Source organism: Artemia sp. Qi Xiang Cuo, chromosome 12, assembly GCF_049724085.1.
Source record: "Artemia sp. Qi Xiang Cuo chromosome 12, ASM4972408v1, whole genome shotgun sequence".
Classification (NCBI taxonomy): Eukaryota; Metazoa; Arthropoda; class Branchiopoda; order Anostraca; family Artemiidae; genus Artemia; species Artemia sp. Qi Xiang Cuo.
In genome coordinates this window covers 28,828,665-28,846,263 of record NC_142805.1, presented here as the reverse complement: position 1 = coordinate 28,846,263, position 17,599 = coordinate 28,828,665, and the positions used below count along the sequence as shown (strand labels likewise).

The following is a 17,599-nucleotide window of genomic DNA, read 5'->3' as shown; positions in this document are numbered from 1 at the left end:
AAATCCATTCTTCCACTGAAAAAATAGAAATAACAACGAAAATGCCACCTGCCTAATTTTTTTTACACGTTAGTTGCCCCCCCCCCCATTTCATTGGTAATGGATACTTCTCTCCTTAATTGAAAATTCCTTTGATTTGCACCTTCAGTGAAAAGAAATTTTTGGTCATTTGATGAACTGGTCTGATTTTCTCTATATGAGAAAAAACCCAACATTATAGTCCCCCCAATTTATTGACAATGGATACTTTTCTCCTAAATTGGAATTTTCTTTGATTTGCACCTTCAGTGAAGATAAATTTTTCTTTAATTAAATTCATTCCTCAGTTTTACTGGGTCAAAAAGATGTAAATTAAGTTGTAAAAAGTAATGTGGAAAACTTAAAAGTCATAGCAATTTGATATGATCAAAAATCTGACAGTTTCGTTCATGCAATCAAATTACCATTTTTAAACAGGTCGTTACACTTTCTTCATGCATGGGATAATTTATGTAAAAGCTTTAAACAGTTACTTTATGAAAGCTTATGTACGGGTGTTTTAGTTTTCGCCTATGCCTAAACTCAATATAGTTTGCCGATTAATAAATGCTTTGTGCCTTTGTTTCGCTTGCTGGCATTAATAGTTAAATTTTATTTTATATAAGCTACGAATACTTTGCAACTTTCTATTATTTGAATTTCAAAGCTTTCGCGTCAGTTGAGTATTATCAAGTTGATATAAACTCACTGCAACACTATCTTGATCAGAATTTTTGTTTGAATTTACCGCCTAATATCATGTTTCCGCGAATTGTTAGCTAACAATTTCGGTTAGCTAACAATTCTGTTTCCGCCGTCCAAACAAATTTTTGTTAGCTAACATTGTTAGCTAACAACTGGACGGCGGAAAAACCCCTTTTATTGATGCCGTGGGAGCCCTGCTTTAGTGATTTATATAAAGCGGCATCTAAATTTATTAAAATCTTTATTCATAGAGTGTGAATTAAAATGAACAATTCAAATTCTGAAAATGCAATCATTGGTTAAAGTAGAGGAGTATTTAAATGAGCAGCTAAAACAACAGTTAAGGTAGCATTGGACATTCTTTTATTTATCAATTCTCATCATTAATAGCTATTATACTATAACGAAACATTTTAGATTACAGTAGGATGTCTAAATTGTGGTCATAAAAATACCCAGGCTTTTTTTTAACTTAATGGAAAGTGGGTATGCTTGGAAAATCAAACTCTTAGTAATGAATACAGGATAAAAATTTACTTTTCCAAGGTATTGCCCAAGCTACTTTGTTACCTTCTTCGATGTAAATACTTGAGCAGTCTACTACATAACGATAATTGTAAAAAAAAATTGGGTAATTATTTACCAAATCATATTATTGAGTTACATACCAATTCAGAGTATATGTTTGCACATTAGGGGGGTGGGGTAATTTTATTTCTGATGTAAATGAGAGGTAACTTTAAACTTTCCCCCCACCTCACCAAAGTGCAAATATATACCCTGAATTGGTAGGCTAGCCTATATATGGCGTTGGGGGCTAAAATTCATTTCCAGCGAAAATGATTATTGTATTTGTAAAGAGCACATAAAAGGGCAATGAGTGGTATATTCACTTTAGTTGTTACTTAATAATATGATTTGGTAAATATTTACCAACAATTCTTACTTCATAATATGCAAAGTAATCCTAGACCTAGTTAACATATTTTCCAGTGAACTTTACTTCTTTCACTGTATTTCCAGTTTTTCAATCATATTTTTCATTAATTATGTCCATTCTCCATGTCTTGAAAATTGTTTATAAAACAAACCCCCAAGATCCATAAACTAACCTAAACTAAACTAACTATTCTAATTTTCTGGGTGATCAATTAACGGTTTAATTAATTATGAATTATGGCATCTAGCACACTTCCAAAATTATAAAAATTTCTTCTTCAATATTTCATATTTCAATAAATTCTATGAATTTGGTATTACATAGTCTCTTTAACTTCAAATACTTTTCAAATTTAAAAATACTGTCATTATTTTACATCTGAGAAAAATCTTCAAGGAGGAAATTGTCGTAGGGAATGAATTTTCCAAAGAAGAGTCTTCCACGGGGAGGGGAGAGGGATTTTCTCGGGATATTTATTCTATGGAAGAAGGGGATATTGGCAAAATCCTGCAGAGGGAGGGAGGTTATTTGTGTTAAAATGAGTTTGATTTGCATAGACTATCTTTTTCTGACTCTTTGCATAAGTAATCAAAATAAACCAATTAGGTAGTTTATATAAATGTAGGGTATAAATATTTGCCTATTAATATATTTTTGGCATATTTTTGGATAGAAGTGGTGATGTTTAACTTTCATGTTTAGACTATTTGAAAACAGATAAATACAGTCAAATCTATGTATATTTGGTATAAGTATGCAACCAGTCCTGGTGATACAGAGACATGTTAAGAAAACAATTCTTACTTTTAAAATGCATAATAATCCTAGTTAACATATTTTTCAGGGGGAGAACCTTTATCCCCACTTCTTTCACTGTTGTACAATTTTTTAACAAAATTATGAAATATAAAGAGGTTTCACTGAATTTATCCATTTTCAAATATTCTATATATGAAAGTTAAACACCATCACTGTGATCTACCAAACAGATATAAATAGGCTAATATTGATAAATTTAGGTTAGGTTAGCTACCGTAGATGACTCTTGGGTTTTAGTTTTAAAATGATTTTCAAGACTTGGAGAATTGACATAAATATTGAAAAATGTGATTAAAACACTTGAATAAAGAGGAAAATAGTGAGGGTAAAGGTTCTCCCACTGGAAAATATGTTAATTAGGATTATTATTGATATTATTAAGTAAGAATTGTTTTCTTAACATGTCTCCTTATGATCAGGACTGGTCATGCATTTATACTGTTTATTTTTCATAATGTTGTTAAAAAAAATTGTGCAACAGTGAAAGAAGTGATGATAAAGGTTCTCCTGCTGGAAAATATGTCAACTTGGATTATTTTCCATATTATGAAGTCAGTATTTTTTTCTTAACATGTCTCCTTATGTAGTAGACTGCTCATACATTTACACCCCTTCTTCTGATTTCCAAGTCTTAGAAATTTACCTAGCCTACTTGACAGGTCCATACCTATAAGAATTTGTATAAAAAAGATTATACCTTAATTTTTAGTTCTCAGTTTCTTTTTTCTCTGGTTTTAGTTCTGAAAATGGAATTCCTGTAATTTGATGGGATTTTCAACCATATCAATGTTGTTTTTTTTCTATATTTATGAAATATATTTGTTTGTCTTTGTAACCTCATAAATTAGGATGAAGTAAAGTTATGATGCTAAAAATACTTTCCTTGTACTTTGTTTAATAAAAATATCTATTTTGCAAGATTTCACTTTTATAACACAAAGATTTTTCAAGGTCAGTGCCCTATAGATGAAGAAGAAGTGGAGTTAGGTACTTCAAAATACCTTTCTGGGACATTTTCTATTCTGTAGATCTATCCCTGAAAGTTTGATTCTCCTAAACCAACTGCTTTCCAAGATAACAAAAAGTAGGTTGTCTAAAATTTTAAAGAGGAGACACAATTTTATAATTGCTCATTTTTATGGTTTTGTTTATGTTTTCACAATTCCTCCTTAGCTTCACTCTAATGGTTTTATATAGCCCTAAGCTATACAAAAAAATATAATAATAATTCAACCTGCCTAGCATCACCTGGAGAGACCAGTTTCCTTACATCCCATCTGTTTCTACAAGCCCAATCTTTGACATTTATGATGCCCTTCTCCACAAAATTGTCAATCAGCCAATGTGTTTAGGGATGGACAGCATCAAGCCTTCTTGACTTGGTATTTCTCAGAAGGCCGGAAGCTCTCCTGTCCACCTCATACATGCCCCCCATTGGAAAGAGTGAGCATGTAACCATAGATATCAGAATAATATTCCTCAGATTAACAAATTTCTACATCAAGAAGACCTTCGTTAATTATGAGAATATTAGAATGGATCTTGGCAGCATTGCATAGGATGCTGGACAATGGAAGAAATTTAAAAAGTACCAATCCCCCCAAAACAGAGGGAAATATTCCAAAAGCCAGAACAAACTTAAAAACTTGGCACAGACCTTGCAACAAACTTTGAATCCAAACTTGTTTATAAAGCTAAGACAAACCCAAACAATTTTTGGCAGTACATCTTTAGCCTAGACTACAATAGACATTGCATCAAAAAGCTGATAACAAAGCAAAATCAAGAATTTACAAACACTAAGATGCTTGCTAACTTACTGAGCCTACAATTCAACTCAGCTTTCACCACTGAACCTGATGGTCCTTTACCTTCCCCGCCCAATTACAATATAAAAGCCCCAATGGAAAGTACCACAGTATTGTCTTAAAAATGTTCTTAAATTTTTACAGAAGTTAGATGCTAACAAGCTGCCAGGACCTGATAATAAGTGTCCCTGACTATTAAAAGAAATTGCAAAAGTGATAGCAGAACCCCCTCCAAAGAATCTTCCAGACATCACTTAGCTCTAGAGAGCTACTAGCAGACTGAAAAGTAGCCAACATAACACCAGTATTCAAAAACAGTGATTGAAACAAGTCTGAGAACTACTACTACTGCTACTAACAACTCACTGCAGCACCAAGACGCCTGAGGCCAACACAGCTGCACACGCTCCTCCTTCATCTCGATCTATTCAAAGCCTCCCTTTTTACACCTGCCCATGAAGTTCCCATTTCCTTTAAATCTTTTTTTATGACGTCCTCCCACCCCAGAAGAGGACAACCTGTTTTCCATTTAGCCCTAGAAGGTTGGCCAAAAAGAACAATCTTTGGCAATCTGTCATCCTTCATCACCACAACGTGCCCTAGCCACCTCAACCTTTCTTTCATTATAGCCCTTGAGAGCAGTATTGAACCACATTTTTTGTATAGCCTATTGTTTGAAATACAGTCAGTCATCCTGGTACCCAGATCAATCCTTAAGCAATTTCTCTGGAAAACATCTAGCAAATCTTCATCCGTTTTTTGGAGCGCCCATGCTTCAGAGCCATATTTGACCACTGTCATCACTGTAGCTTCTAATATTCTAATCTTGGTTTGTAGACTTATCTTCCTATTCTTCCAGACTTTTTTTTAACTGTGAAAAAAGAACCTGAGCCTTGACTATTCTACTTTTGACATCTTCAATGCTCCCACCATCTTTACTAATAATACTACCAAGGTAAGTGAAGCTGTCCACCTGATCAATCTTTTCATTACCCAACTTCACCTTTTCATCTTCACTTGCTCCTAACCTTAGTGACTTAGTCTTCTTAATATTAATTTTCAACCTATTCTAGCACCCTGAACTCGCAAAACCTCTAAAACTTCATTTATTTTGCTCACACTTTCATCTAGGATGCTTAAATCATCAGCATAATCTAAGTCCAGGAGGCTTTTTCCTCCCCATTGCCTTTCCTGTGCTCCTTAAGACAAAGTCCATCAAAATAATCCATATAAAGGGGCAACCCTGCTTAATTCCTGATTTAATACAAAACCAGCTGCTAAACTCATTTCCTACCTTAACCACAGCAGTGTTATTCTTGTACGTAGCACTAATCACTTTAATGTATTTGTCTGGTATACCCTACAAGGATAAAACCTTTACAAAAGCTCTTCTATCAACAGAATCGGAAGCTTGCTCATAATCTATAAAACTGAGGACCATAGGTGTTTGAAAACTCAGGCACTTCTCAATTACTAACCTGAGAGTGAAAATTTGGTCAACACATCCTCTACCTTTTCTAAAACCGCACTGTTCTTCTCTTAAAGCTTTGTCTATGGCATCTCTCTGTCTAAAAAGTATCATATTACTAAGTATTTTACTACCTACAGAGACCAGACTAATCCCTCGATAATTACCACACTCACTTTTATCACCATTCTCATAAAGTGGTTTAATTAAGGTTTTCCTAAAATCATTAGGTACTTCTACTTTTTCAAAAATCATATTAATAATCTCCAGCAGCTTATTTCAAACCTCAGAGCCACCATATTTAAGAAACTCATTTACCACCCTATCAGCGCCTGGAGCCTTATTATTTTTTAGTCCTTTTAGTACTTTTGCTAATTCCTCCTCACAAAACAAATCTTCCTTCACATCCAATGTATCATAAACTTTTTCATTTTCCTCTATTTCTCTTCCTTCAACTCCTTTTTGGTGAAAAAAATTCTCAAAATGTTTGGCCCATCTCTCTTTAGTTTTTTCCTTATCGCTAATTGCGGCCCCATTCCTATCTTTAACTGGGCCAATTCTGCATTGACTACTCCTTCTCAATTTGTTAACATGCCAGTACAATATTTTACTATTATGCCGTCTAGCTGCATCTTCCAGATCCTCGGCAATTTTATCTATAACCTCCACTTCACACCTCCTTAGTTCATATCAAGTCCTTTATCCTTTCTATCAAACATAAAGCTTTTTCAGTAATATTCTTAGCTGCAGTTCTAGCTTTCTTCCCTAAGACACCTTCAGCAACTTCACAAATTATTTTTCTAAAATTATTCCAACCATCTTCCCCTGATCAACCTATTAGCCTAACTTCAGCTGTTGTTAAGATTTTTGAGTTCATAGTCAATGATTCAATTCTCAAAAATTTAACCCAAACAAGATCTTTCCTTTTAAACACCATGGTTTCCAGTCTTGAAGATTAGTTGAAACAAAGCTATTGGAATCATACAAAGTAATTACAAATATTATTGACAAGGACATCCAGTCCTTGGATGTCCAGTTCTATCTTGGATTTCCAGGACATCCAGCTCTATTTTATTTTTAATTTTTGAAAATTTGGTTATTTTATTTGTTATTAATTAAATAAACTTTTTCCACTAAATAAATATTTCAACAAAAAGTAAAGAACTCCATCAATTCAAAAATGAACAAAAATAGAATTAAACAATCTACCAAGCCTACAACTACCGCAAATTAGTATCAATAAATAAATGAAACCCAAAACGAAGTTAAATAGATAACAGAGTCAAACTCAAAACAAGCAGAAATTAATGTGAGTAGGGTTCAAAACCCCCTATGATTTCTAAAAGCCAGAATATAATTTGTACTTTACTACTGAAAAAAATGTGCATTATCAGTTTAATATACATATGCTGATATTTGTTCCTTATAAATGATTTCTTAAAGTTATAAAAGTGAAAACATTTAAAAGAATTTTTTCAGTAAAGCACAAATTATATTCTGGCTTTTAGACATCATAGGGGTTTTGAACCCTACTCGTATTAATTTCTGCTCTTTTGGAGTTTGACTCTGTTATCTATTTTAATTTCTGTTCGTTTTGGGTTTCATTTAATTATTGATCTGTTACCTGTTGTGTTTTGTTACAGTGACTATAGTTGTTATTTTATTATTTTTTTATTGTATTTTTTGAATGAGAAATGCAAATTTAGCCCACTAGGGATTCTGATAGTCTTTTTCCAATAAATATATATCTATCTGTCTATCCACCTACCAGAGGCGTAATTTGGTATGGGGTAGGGGACGCAATTGCTTCTCCCAGACCTTGGTTTGCCCCCCTCCCCGTCCCAGCTGATATTTAGTTTCTTCAAAAATCTTGTTAAAACTAAGATAACTCTGTGTGTGTGTCGTCTCTGTGTGTGTGTCGTCTCTTTGTGTCTGTCGTCTTTGTGTGTGTGTGTTGTCTCTGTGTGTGTGTCGTCTCTGTGTGTGTGTCCAACAAAATTGATCAGTTTTCTTTGGTATATATTTAGCTTATAGTACTACAAATTATCTTTATAGTACTTTTATAGTACCATTTAGTTCTTTCATGGCACCAAATTATCAATTTTCAGTTTTATTGTCATTTTTGCTTGATTTGGGAAAATTGGCTCCAACTTTGTCCCCCCCCCCCGGGATTTTGACGAAATTACTTTGGTCCCACCTATTGCTTCTAGACTTTGCCAAGGCCTTCGACAAGGTACCCTATAGTTGACTACACTTCAAATTATCTGCTGCTAGCTTCAATTTAGCTGTGATAGACTGGATAATGAATTTCCTCACTAACCTCAAGCAGAATGTCTGTTTATTTAAGATGAGTGGCCAGCCAATCTACTCTACTCAGTTTACATAGTGATGAGTGGGGTACCACATAGAACTGAACTAGGCCCAACCTTTTTCCCAATGTATATCAACAACATTTTTAATCGTGTGGATAATAATATGCAATTAATCACTGAAGATGCCAAACTTTTTGGCATTGCAAACCCATAGAGGTTCCAACATAGCATAGACAGGCTACAGGATTGGACTCAAGACATGCTTCTTCAATTCAATTCTTCATGCTGTATTTTGCACCTTGGACCCAATAACCCAATGGCTACCTACTCAATTTTCAATCCCATCACTAAAATAAAGGAGCATCTAGAGAAAAGGAAAGAAGAGTGGGAGCTTGGTGTCATCATTGACAACAAGTTTAGGTTCCACAGCCATGTTCAGCATGTTGTTTCCTAAGCAAACTCCATCCTTGGCCTATTGAAATGGACCATAAGTAGCTGAGAGGCAACAACATTGATAAAAACGTATATAGCTCTTGTCAGACCCTTCTTGATTTTGGCATTTTAATTTCTGATCCCTCTTATTGCTAAGATGTAAGAATCATCAAAAATGTTCCGAGGCAAGCAACAAAGTGCATGAAAAGCCTAAAGTCAATTTCATAAGAGAACTGCCTCAAGTGACTAAAGCTTCATACCCTTGTCTACAGACGCATGCATAGTGTTATGATGCTGACTTACAAAATTCAGAAGGAAAACTCTACCATCTTCATCAGAAGCAATAGTGTCAGCCATCATCACCCAAGAGGACATTCCAAGAAGCTTTCAAAGTTAAGCTCCTGATCAAGAATTTTCCAAATATACCTCTCAAGAAGTCATTATCCCATGGAATCAATTGAAGGGCTCAACTGTTATGACTCTCCATCAAGTCTTTCAAGTACCAACTTGACAAGGAGTGGGAGAAGAGGCAGTGGACGTTTGACTGGGAGTCATCAACTCAAGAGCACAACAGGTCCAGAGGACCTTAAAGCTCTAAAATTTATTAAAGTAAGGTGAATTGATTAACAGTTATCCAAAAACCGATAAAAAATGGAAAATACAAGGACATTATTCATTAATATTGGCTACATTTTATAAAATAAGAATTGCATCACTGGGTAAAATCTAATTGTTTTCATTTAGGAACTGCTTAAGTAAGTATCTTAGAATGTCTCAAAGTAGTTTCCAGAATTTAGTAGTGTTTCCTTATTTAGTGTTAGTACTACTAAATATTTACCCAAATTTGAAGTCTTTGACCAATGATATTACAGTACTAAGCTGTAAAAATAGGAAAATGTTTCCTTATTTCAATAAATTTCGTAGCTAATAAGCCTACATTATTAAACCCATCAGTGTGCCTTTTAACACTATCAGAATATACTAAACCTATTCCTTCTAATAGGTCCTTGTAGGACCTATACATAAGCCTACTGACTTTTTAAATTTTATTTCACTTAAAATTAGTTTTTACTTTCAAATTCTGTACTAACTATTGTTAAGTTATATGCACTAAAATAATGCAAACAAACAAAATAAGCTTACTTTTAATATAACCTTTGACTCTATATAGTCCCTTCAGGAGGGGAGGGGGGTCTAGGGCTTAAATTTTACAGCAGTGACAATTATATTAGGAAAGAGCTTCAAATTAATTATACATATGTTTTTATTTTCAATTTTTCATTCCATGATGTCTCTTGAAACATGTGTAGAATTTGATTCAATTGAACTTACGGATACGAATTTGTAATTTGTCTCATTTGCACCGAAGAACCCATACATGAGAAAAAATGGCACAACTAAAAGATTTATAAATTGTTATATTTATTACCTTAATTACTTGCATAAACAAAGTAATCTCTAAAGGTCTACAAGATCTGTTTGCTCTATGTTAATAATTAAATAAAAAAAACAAGTTTTTTAAACTGAAAGTAAGGAGCGACATTAAAACTTAAAACGAACAGAAATTATTCCGTATATGAAAGGGGCTGTCCCCTCCTCAACGCCTCGCTCTTTACGCTAAAGTTTTTTATTGTTTTAAAAAATAAAGTTGTGAGACAGAGTCAAACTTTAGCGTAAAGAGCGAGGCGTTGAGGAGGGGACAGCCCCTTTCATATACGGAATAATTTCTGTTCGTTTTAAGTTTTAATGTCGCTCCTTACTTTCAGTTTAAAAAACTTGTTTTTTTTATTTAATTTCTGATCGTTTTTTAGTTAATGCAGCTTTTATTTGCATAAAAATTTTACTTTTCTTTTGCTAAATGGATGTCTTTACAAATTAACTTACGTAACTAACTTCTATATTCGTATATTTTTCTTCTGGCAAAAAATACAAAGTTGCAGATTTTTGCAGATATGAGCTTGAAACCTATGTAATAGGGTTTTCTGATACGCTGAATCTGACGGTGTGATTTTCATTAAAATTCTTTCACTTTTAGGGGATGTTTCCCCCTCTTTAAAAAATCGAGTAAATTTTCTCAGGCTCGTAGCCTTTGATGAGTAATACTAAACTTAATAAAATTTATATATTTAGAAGCAGCATTATAAACACATTCTTTTGATACATTTATTGACATCAAAATTCCGTTTTTAAAAGTTTCGATTACTATTGAGCCGTATCGCTTGTTTTTTTATTGTTTTTTTTTTATTACGTATATGTTATTACGTATATGAGGGGGTTTTCCCCTTAGTCAATACGACGCTCTTTACGTTAAAAGTTAAAAAAAAATTTGATTCACAAACCCCTGAATCACAAAGGCCGTTTAATTAGAATATATCGCACTTTTGAAAGCACTAAAAAAAAAAACTTTAGCGTAAAGAGTGAGATATTGACTTGGGGAAAAACCCCCTCACATACATTATAATTTCTCTTCGTTTTAAGTTCTAATGCTGCTTCTTACTTTCAGTTGAAAAAAATTTTTTTTTATTTAATTTCTGATGGTTTTTTAAATAATGCTTGCAAATCCGGCGCGCCCTTCATAGAAATATACCTTGTCCCAAAGAAAAATCCTCTACTGAAATATTATCTAGAGTAACCACATCCTCTAGCCCCCTCCCCCTCCAGAAAAAATCATTCCCGAAAATGGTTGAATACTTCCCAATAACCAATAAATAATGCTGGCAAGTCCGGTGCCCCCTTCATGGCAATTTCCCTTCCCCCATGAAAACTTCCTTCATGAACAGATCCTCCAATATAACTACCGCTCCACCCATCCCTCCCACTACCAGAAAAAAACTCCTAAAAACTTCTGTATACTTCCCAATAACCAATACTATATGTTAACATTGGGTAAAGTTCATAACTTTTAGCCCTCCCTCTGGGAACTTCGGGGATTAAGTCATCCTAAAAGACATATTTATCATATTTTCGACCATGCTGAACAAAATGGCTATCTCAAAATTTTGATCGGGTGACTTTGGGAAAAAAATAAGCGTGGGAGGGGGCCTAGTTGCCCTCCATTTTTTTTTTGTCACTTAAAAAGGTCACCAGAACTTTTAGTTTCCGTTCCAATGAGCCCTCCCACGATTTTCTAGGACCACTGGGTCGATACGATCACCCCTGGGGAAAAAAAAACAAAACAAACAAACAAATAAACACGCATCCGTGATCTTTCTTCTAGCAAAAAATGCAAAATTCCACATTTTTGTAGATAGGAGCTTGAAACCTCTACAGTAGGGTTCTCTGATACGCTGAATATGATGGTGTGATTTTCATTAAGGTTCTATAACTTTTAGGGGGTCTTTCTCCCTTTTTTTGAAAATCAGCCAAATTTTCTCAGGCGCGTAACTTTTGATGGGTTGCACTAAACTTGATGAAAGGTATATATTTGAAATCAGCATTGAAATCTTATTCTTTTGATATATCTATTGGTATCAAAAACCCGTTTTCTAGAGTTTCGGTTACCATTGAGCTGGGTCGCTCCTTACAGTTCGTTACCACAAACTGTTTGATGACAAGATTTTGCCACTCTATTAGTGGCAATAATAATGGCAATATCTCTAGATGTTACATAAGCCCACTTGGTAAGAGTGACCAGAAGGTAGACGTAGCCCTTGAACACCATTCTCTAGCCGTTCAATGCTGACACAACCAAGCAACAGCAACTTTGGATAAAGTTTGTAAGATAGTTGGGTATTACAAGTGTGATCAGCGTCCTTGCAACACACTCATTTGATGAAATCAGCATCAGTAGATATTTCAATAGGACAGACAGTCCAACTCATTTTTTATTGACCCACCATTCTATTCTTTGTCTAGTCTGGATTTAGAAGATGTAGTTGAAAACGATTTTCAGCCTGCAAAATTTCTAACCTCAAGAGGCTACAGTCAAAAAGTATTCAAATGAACAGCTTAAAATAAATCCAGATGAAACTTTTGGAGTATTTCAGCTTCAGACAATATAAATTACTCTCCCTTATTGAGCTGTCAAGCCTAATTCAATTAATAAAAAAAATATAGTTTTCTGAGGGAAGCAAAGAGCAAAGTTGAAACTTAAAACGGACAAAAATTATTACGTCACGCCCTATCTAACATATATCAATAATCTAGTACAAATAAACCAAGTAATTATGTTGCTCTTTTTTTATAGGATTATAGAAAACTAGCGATTTACTGAAAACACAAAAGTCAAGTATAAAAAACCTGAATATTGATTTAGGAGTCAAAAGTGAGTATGTAGCCTGACAACAATAAACTAATCTTTAAAGTTTTTTATAGTCTTACACCAGTTGTGGCATCAGTAACTTTCAGTATACAGAAATATTGGATTGATTTATCAGGTAGCATTTTGGTCTCGCCAGCTATAATACCAATAGTGAGTAATACACAATCTTAAATTGTAAAATATATGCTTAAGTTTTACTTGAAATGAAGATTAAATAAGATATAATATGAACTCTGGAAACCCAGTTATTTCTCTCTATACAACAGTGAATTTCAAGCTATGATACAAATTCTAAGGCTAGTCTATAGTCCTAATGCTATCAAGATGGGTTTGCTTCGAACTTGTCTACAAACTAATCATGACATGTCCTTTTCAGAACCAAAACGATAGCCAGTCATTGAACTGAGCCATTGTGTAGAAGTGATACCGAATTAAACGAAAAAAAGCAACATTTCTAAAATACTTCATTTTTATTCCGTAAAAAGTGTCTTTAATTGGTTTGCTTTTACTGTACCAAGAATCCTATATTATTTTGTGTTTTCAGTAAAGCGTTAGTTTTCTATGATCCTAGAAACATAGGGAAACATAATTAGTTGGTTTATTTGTATTAGTTTTATTGATATATGTTAGATAGTGTGTGAAGTAATATTTTTTGTCCGTTTTAAGTTTCAACTTCATTCTTTACTTCCTCGGAAAACTTTTTTTTAAGATTAATCTTTGTTCGTTTTTGACTAACATTTGATGTAGAAACAAGGCTGTCATGATATTTTTTTTTATTTATACGGAATAATTTCTGCTCGTTTTAATTTTAATATCACTCCTTAGTTTCAGTTGAAAACTTATATTTTAATTTAATTTCTGGTCATCACAAATCTAGGGGAGATAAGATACCCCTAGTAAATACTACAGAAAGGCCTCTAGAAAGGTACATCCTTTCCCTTCAATTACCGCCGTTAGAACTAGCACACAGGCTTTATCGCAGAGTGAAGTTTGAAGGCTCAAGTCAAAACTGTTGATCATTCAAGCTTAATTTTTGGAAGAGTTTTAGTTGAAAAGCTTTGAGTTTTAGTTAATTTGTTTTCGCAATAATCTTTTACTTTTGAGATTAGTAGGGCTTTGGACCATAATTATTGCAATGGTGCCGTTTTATGCTTCTGAACTTTTCCACTTAAGACGTGGCTCCAAAAGTGCCGTTGTTAGCGCTATATGGCTCTTATGGATAGTAAAATTGGTAAAAAGCACGTTGATATGAGTAGTAGGTTTAAAATGAGCCTTCCCGGGATATGCTTTAAAAAATGAGTGCATCACATTTGCAAAAATAGTGAATTATCTGAAAAGTAATCATAAGAAGAGACAAACTACGACTGAAAAAAAAAATCCAAGCAGGAATCGAACGAATGATAATCTAATTTGAAGTCCAGCACTGTACTAACAGAACCACACCTCTAATAATCTAATTTAATATATTGGTGTTTTTAGGGCTTTAATTGCGTAGCTTATTAAGGGGATCTGGAGGAGGAACATGTGGGAGGTGCTATTGCAAAGTCGAGTTCCGGGTTTTGGACCATAATTATTACAATGATACCGTTTTATACTTCCAAGATTTTCAACTTAAGAACTGGCACCAAAAGTGTTGTTTCCAGTGCAATATCTTACTTACGAATGGTAGAATTGATAAAAAGCACTTAGATGTAAGTAAAAGTTTTCAAATGAGCTATAGTTCTGGTAGCCTACTATCCCCAGCTTTTTCACTTGAGATATGGCACCAAAAGTGCCGTTTTTAATGCCATTTGAAACTTGTAGATGGTGGAATTTATAGGAAGAACGTAGATATGAGCAATATTTTTTATATGATCAATCAAAAATCTATCTACGATATTCTGGTTGCCCGGTACCCCCAACCCTTGAGAAATGGCATTAAAAGTGCCTTTTTTCGTGTCATATGGTGCTCGCAGATGGGAAATTTGTATAAACCATGCATATATGTGAAACAGCGTTTGAATGAGCTCTTAAGCATCTCTCTATGATTTTCTATTAACCTGCTAGGCCTGAGAAGGAAAAAAAAGGAAAAAAAACACAGTTTTAACGTTTTTTACTTTTATAGTTACTATGGGCTGTGGTTCGCTCTTTATTGGGTTGCAGCTAATGCTTCAACCATGGCAAAGAGTTCATTGCAAATTGTCCCAAGAAACTACCTAACATTGACATCTGTGAAATCTAATTGATGGTGGAATTTGTAAAAACCAAGTAAATAAAAGGAATAGTTTTTAATTGAGCCATTAAACATGAATCTACTGTGGTATTGTATATTGCTAACGTCGCAGTAGCTTACTAGTGAACAGACGATTTATGAAACTTACTAGGGCCGGGAGGTGGAGCGTACGGGCGGGGTTCTTGTAAACCTCCAGTTAAGGGTTCTGGAACATAACTATTACAATAGTACTTGTTTTGTACTTCAGAGCCTTTCCACTTAAGAAGTGGCACCAAAAGTGTTGTTTTCAGTGCTATATCGCACTTACGAAGGGTAGAATTAATAAAAAGCAGGTAGATATGAGCAATAGCTTTCAAATGAACCATTAAACATAACTCTTAAAAGTTCTGCAGCCCAATAGCCCCAGCTTTTCCACTTGAGACATGGCACCAAAAATGCTGTTTTTAGTGTCATTTGGAACTTGCAGATGGTGGAAATTACAGGAAGGGCATGGATATGAACAATATCTTTTATTTGCACTGTAAAAAATATATCTACGAACTCTGATAACCTGCTAGCGCCACCCCTTGAGAAATGGCACAAAAATCTCCATTTTAGTGTCATATGGCACTTACAGATGACGAAATTTATAAAACACATGTAGATACAAGAAATATATTTTGAATGAGCCATTTAGCATCTCTCTATGATGTTCTGGTAACCCGCTAGGGCTGCTGAAAAAAAATTAAAAAAAAGGTAGACAAATCAGTGCTATTTATGCAAAAAAGTGATTTTCCTTGTTGTTTAAGGAAGGGGACTGTAATTTCCCTGACCAAGGTTTTTGACCATACTGATTGCATGATTGATTCATTTTGATCTGACGCCATTTTCGAGGGTTTTCAGGCTTTTTTCGAAATCACCATAAATTTCTTTTCGCAATAAACTTTTACTTTTAAGACGAAACAAAATGATAGTTACCATTCCTCAGTCAGTTTCAGATAGGAATTTGTTTCCACTAGGCAGTTTTTTCCTATACATGTTTTTTTTACTCTTGGTTCTGACCGTGTTAAAGAGTTCTGGGAGACCAATAGCCCCTAGCTTTTCCACTTGAGACATGGCATCAATAGTGCCATTTTTAGTGTCATTTGGCAGTTGTTGGTTATTGAATTTATAAATAAAACGTAGATATGAGAAATAGCTTTTATGTGAGCTATTAAACATCTGTCTACGATGTTTTTGTAGCCTGCTAGCCCCACCCCTTGAGAAATGGCACAGGTAGTGCCATTTTGTGCCATATGGCACTTGCAGATGGTGGAATTTTCGAAAAGCACGTAGATGTGATAAACAGCTTTTGAATGAGCCATTAAGCATCTCTCTATGATGTTATGGTAAACTACTAGCCCTGGAAGAAAAAAAAAAAAAAAACAAAAAAAATATAAGACAGATCACTGCTACCCATAAAAAAAACTGATTTTTTTTTTTTTCAATTTTGGGGACTGTAATTTCCCTGAGTAATGTCTTCGACTGTGCTGATTCCAATGCTACACGTCTAATTTTGATCTGACGCCATTTTCAAGGGGTTTCAGGCTTTTTTTCGAAATGACCATAAATTTCTTTTCGCAATAAACTTTTATTTTTAATACAAACTGAAATAATAGTTATCATTCCTGAATCAGTGTCAGATGACAATTTTTATTTTCACTATTTAGTTTTTTTCTAAACGCGTTTTTTAACTTTTGGTTACTATGGGCTGTTGTTAGCTCTTTACTAGGTTGGAGCTACCGCTGCAACCATGATTAATAGCTTAAAAAACATACCATAAAAATTTTGGAAAGAACACCTTTATGTATATGACCCCTAGAAACACAGCTAAGGCTAACTAAATATACTGACACTGCATTCTGAGGTCTCTGCTACCAGTGTTGGGACCAAACTGTAGAACTGAGGTAATAACTGACAGCCATTTAGCCTATAGAGTGCCAAAGCAGAAAAATTCCCTAAATGGACTATATCATTGGAGCAAATCCTTTGAACTGTGGGAGCAGTCACTGTTTTAACGTGGAGACTATTCTTGCCATTGACAAACTTGCTTGGGGGGTAAATATAGCTGTATCTAATAACTTTTGTGTGTGATCTCCTGTATAGTGGTGACTTGAATGTTTGATATAAGAAAAGGGAGTTATTTTACTGTGTCATAAGTGTAGGGCAGCATCTGTGCGCAACTGTTTGTAGCTGTAAGGGATCCTGTCTCATATCGTGTGGGAGATCTTGCAGACCTGCTATGTGGCATGTCATTGAACTCCTTCAATTAGGCTAGTATAATTCTTACAGAATGGGAAGGTGAGAAATGTTCAAAAATCTAAAACAGGTCTTACTTTACCTAGCCTTATAAGAACCTAAACAGACTGTATATGAGGAACTATTTATGGTGCATTTGTGGGAACCAAGGCTTTAATTAGCTTTTTGCCAGTGATTAGGGAACTTCAGTTGTTCATTTATGAGTACTCCTAGATCTCTTTCTTCAAGACATGTGTTTAGCACTGAATTTGACTGTCCATTGGGACCAGATATGAGGAGCTGGTGATTGTCCTCAAGGAGATTGATCCCAACCAATTTTTCTGGTTGAAAGCTGTGCTGGTCTGGGG

General features: G+C 34.4%; 1 protein-coding gene across 1 annotated transcript in view; it reads left to right on the top strand.

The window, feature by feature from the left end:
* The first annotated feature begins 984 nt into the window (after nt 1-984).
* Nucleotides 985-17,599, top strand: part of Uxt (Uxt prefoldin-like subunit) — a 37,353-nt gene continuing 20,738 nt past the window's right edge. Inside the window, exon 1 of the mRNA XM_089097983.1 lies at nt 985-1,068. Coding sequence (XP_088954109.1) covers nt 1,010-1,068 — 59 coding nt within the window. The 5' untranslated portion in view covers nt 985-1,009. The remainder of the gene's footprint in view (nt 1,069-17,599) is intronic.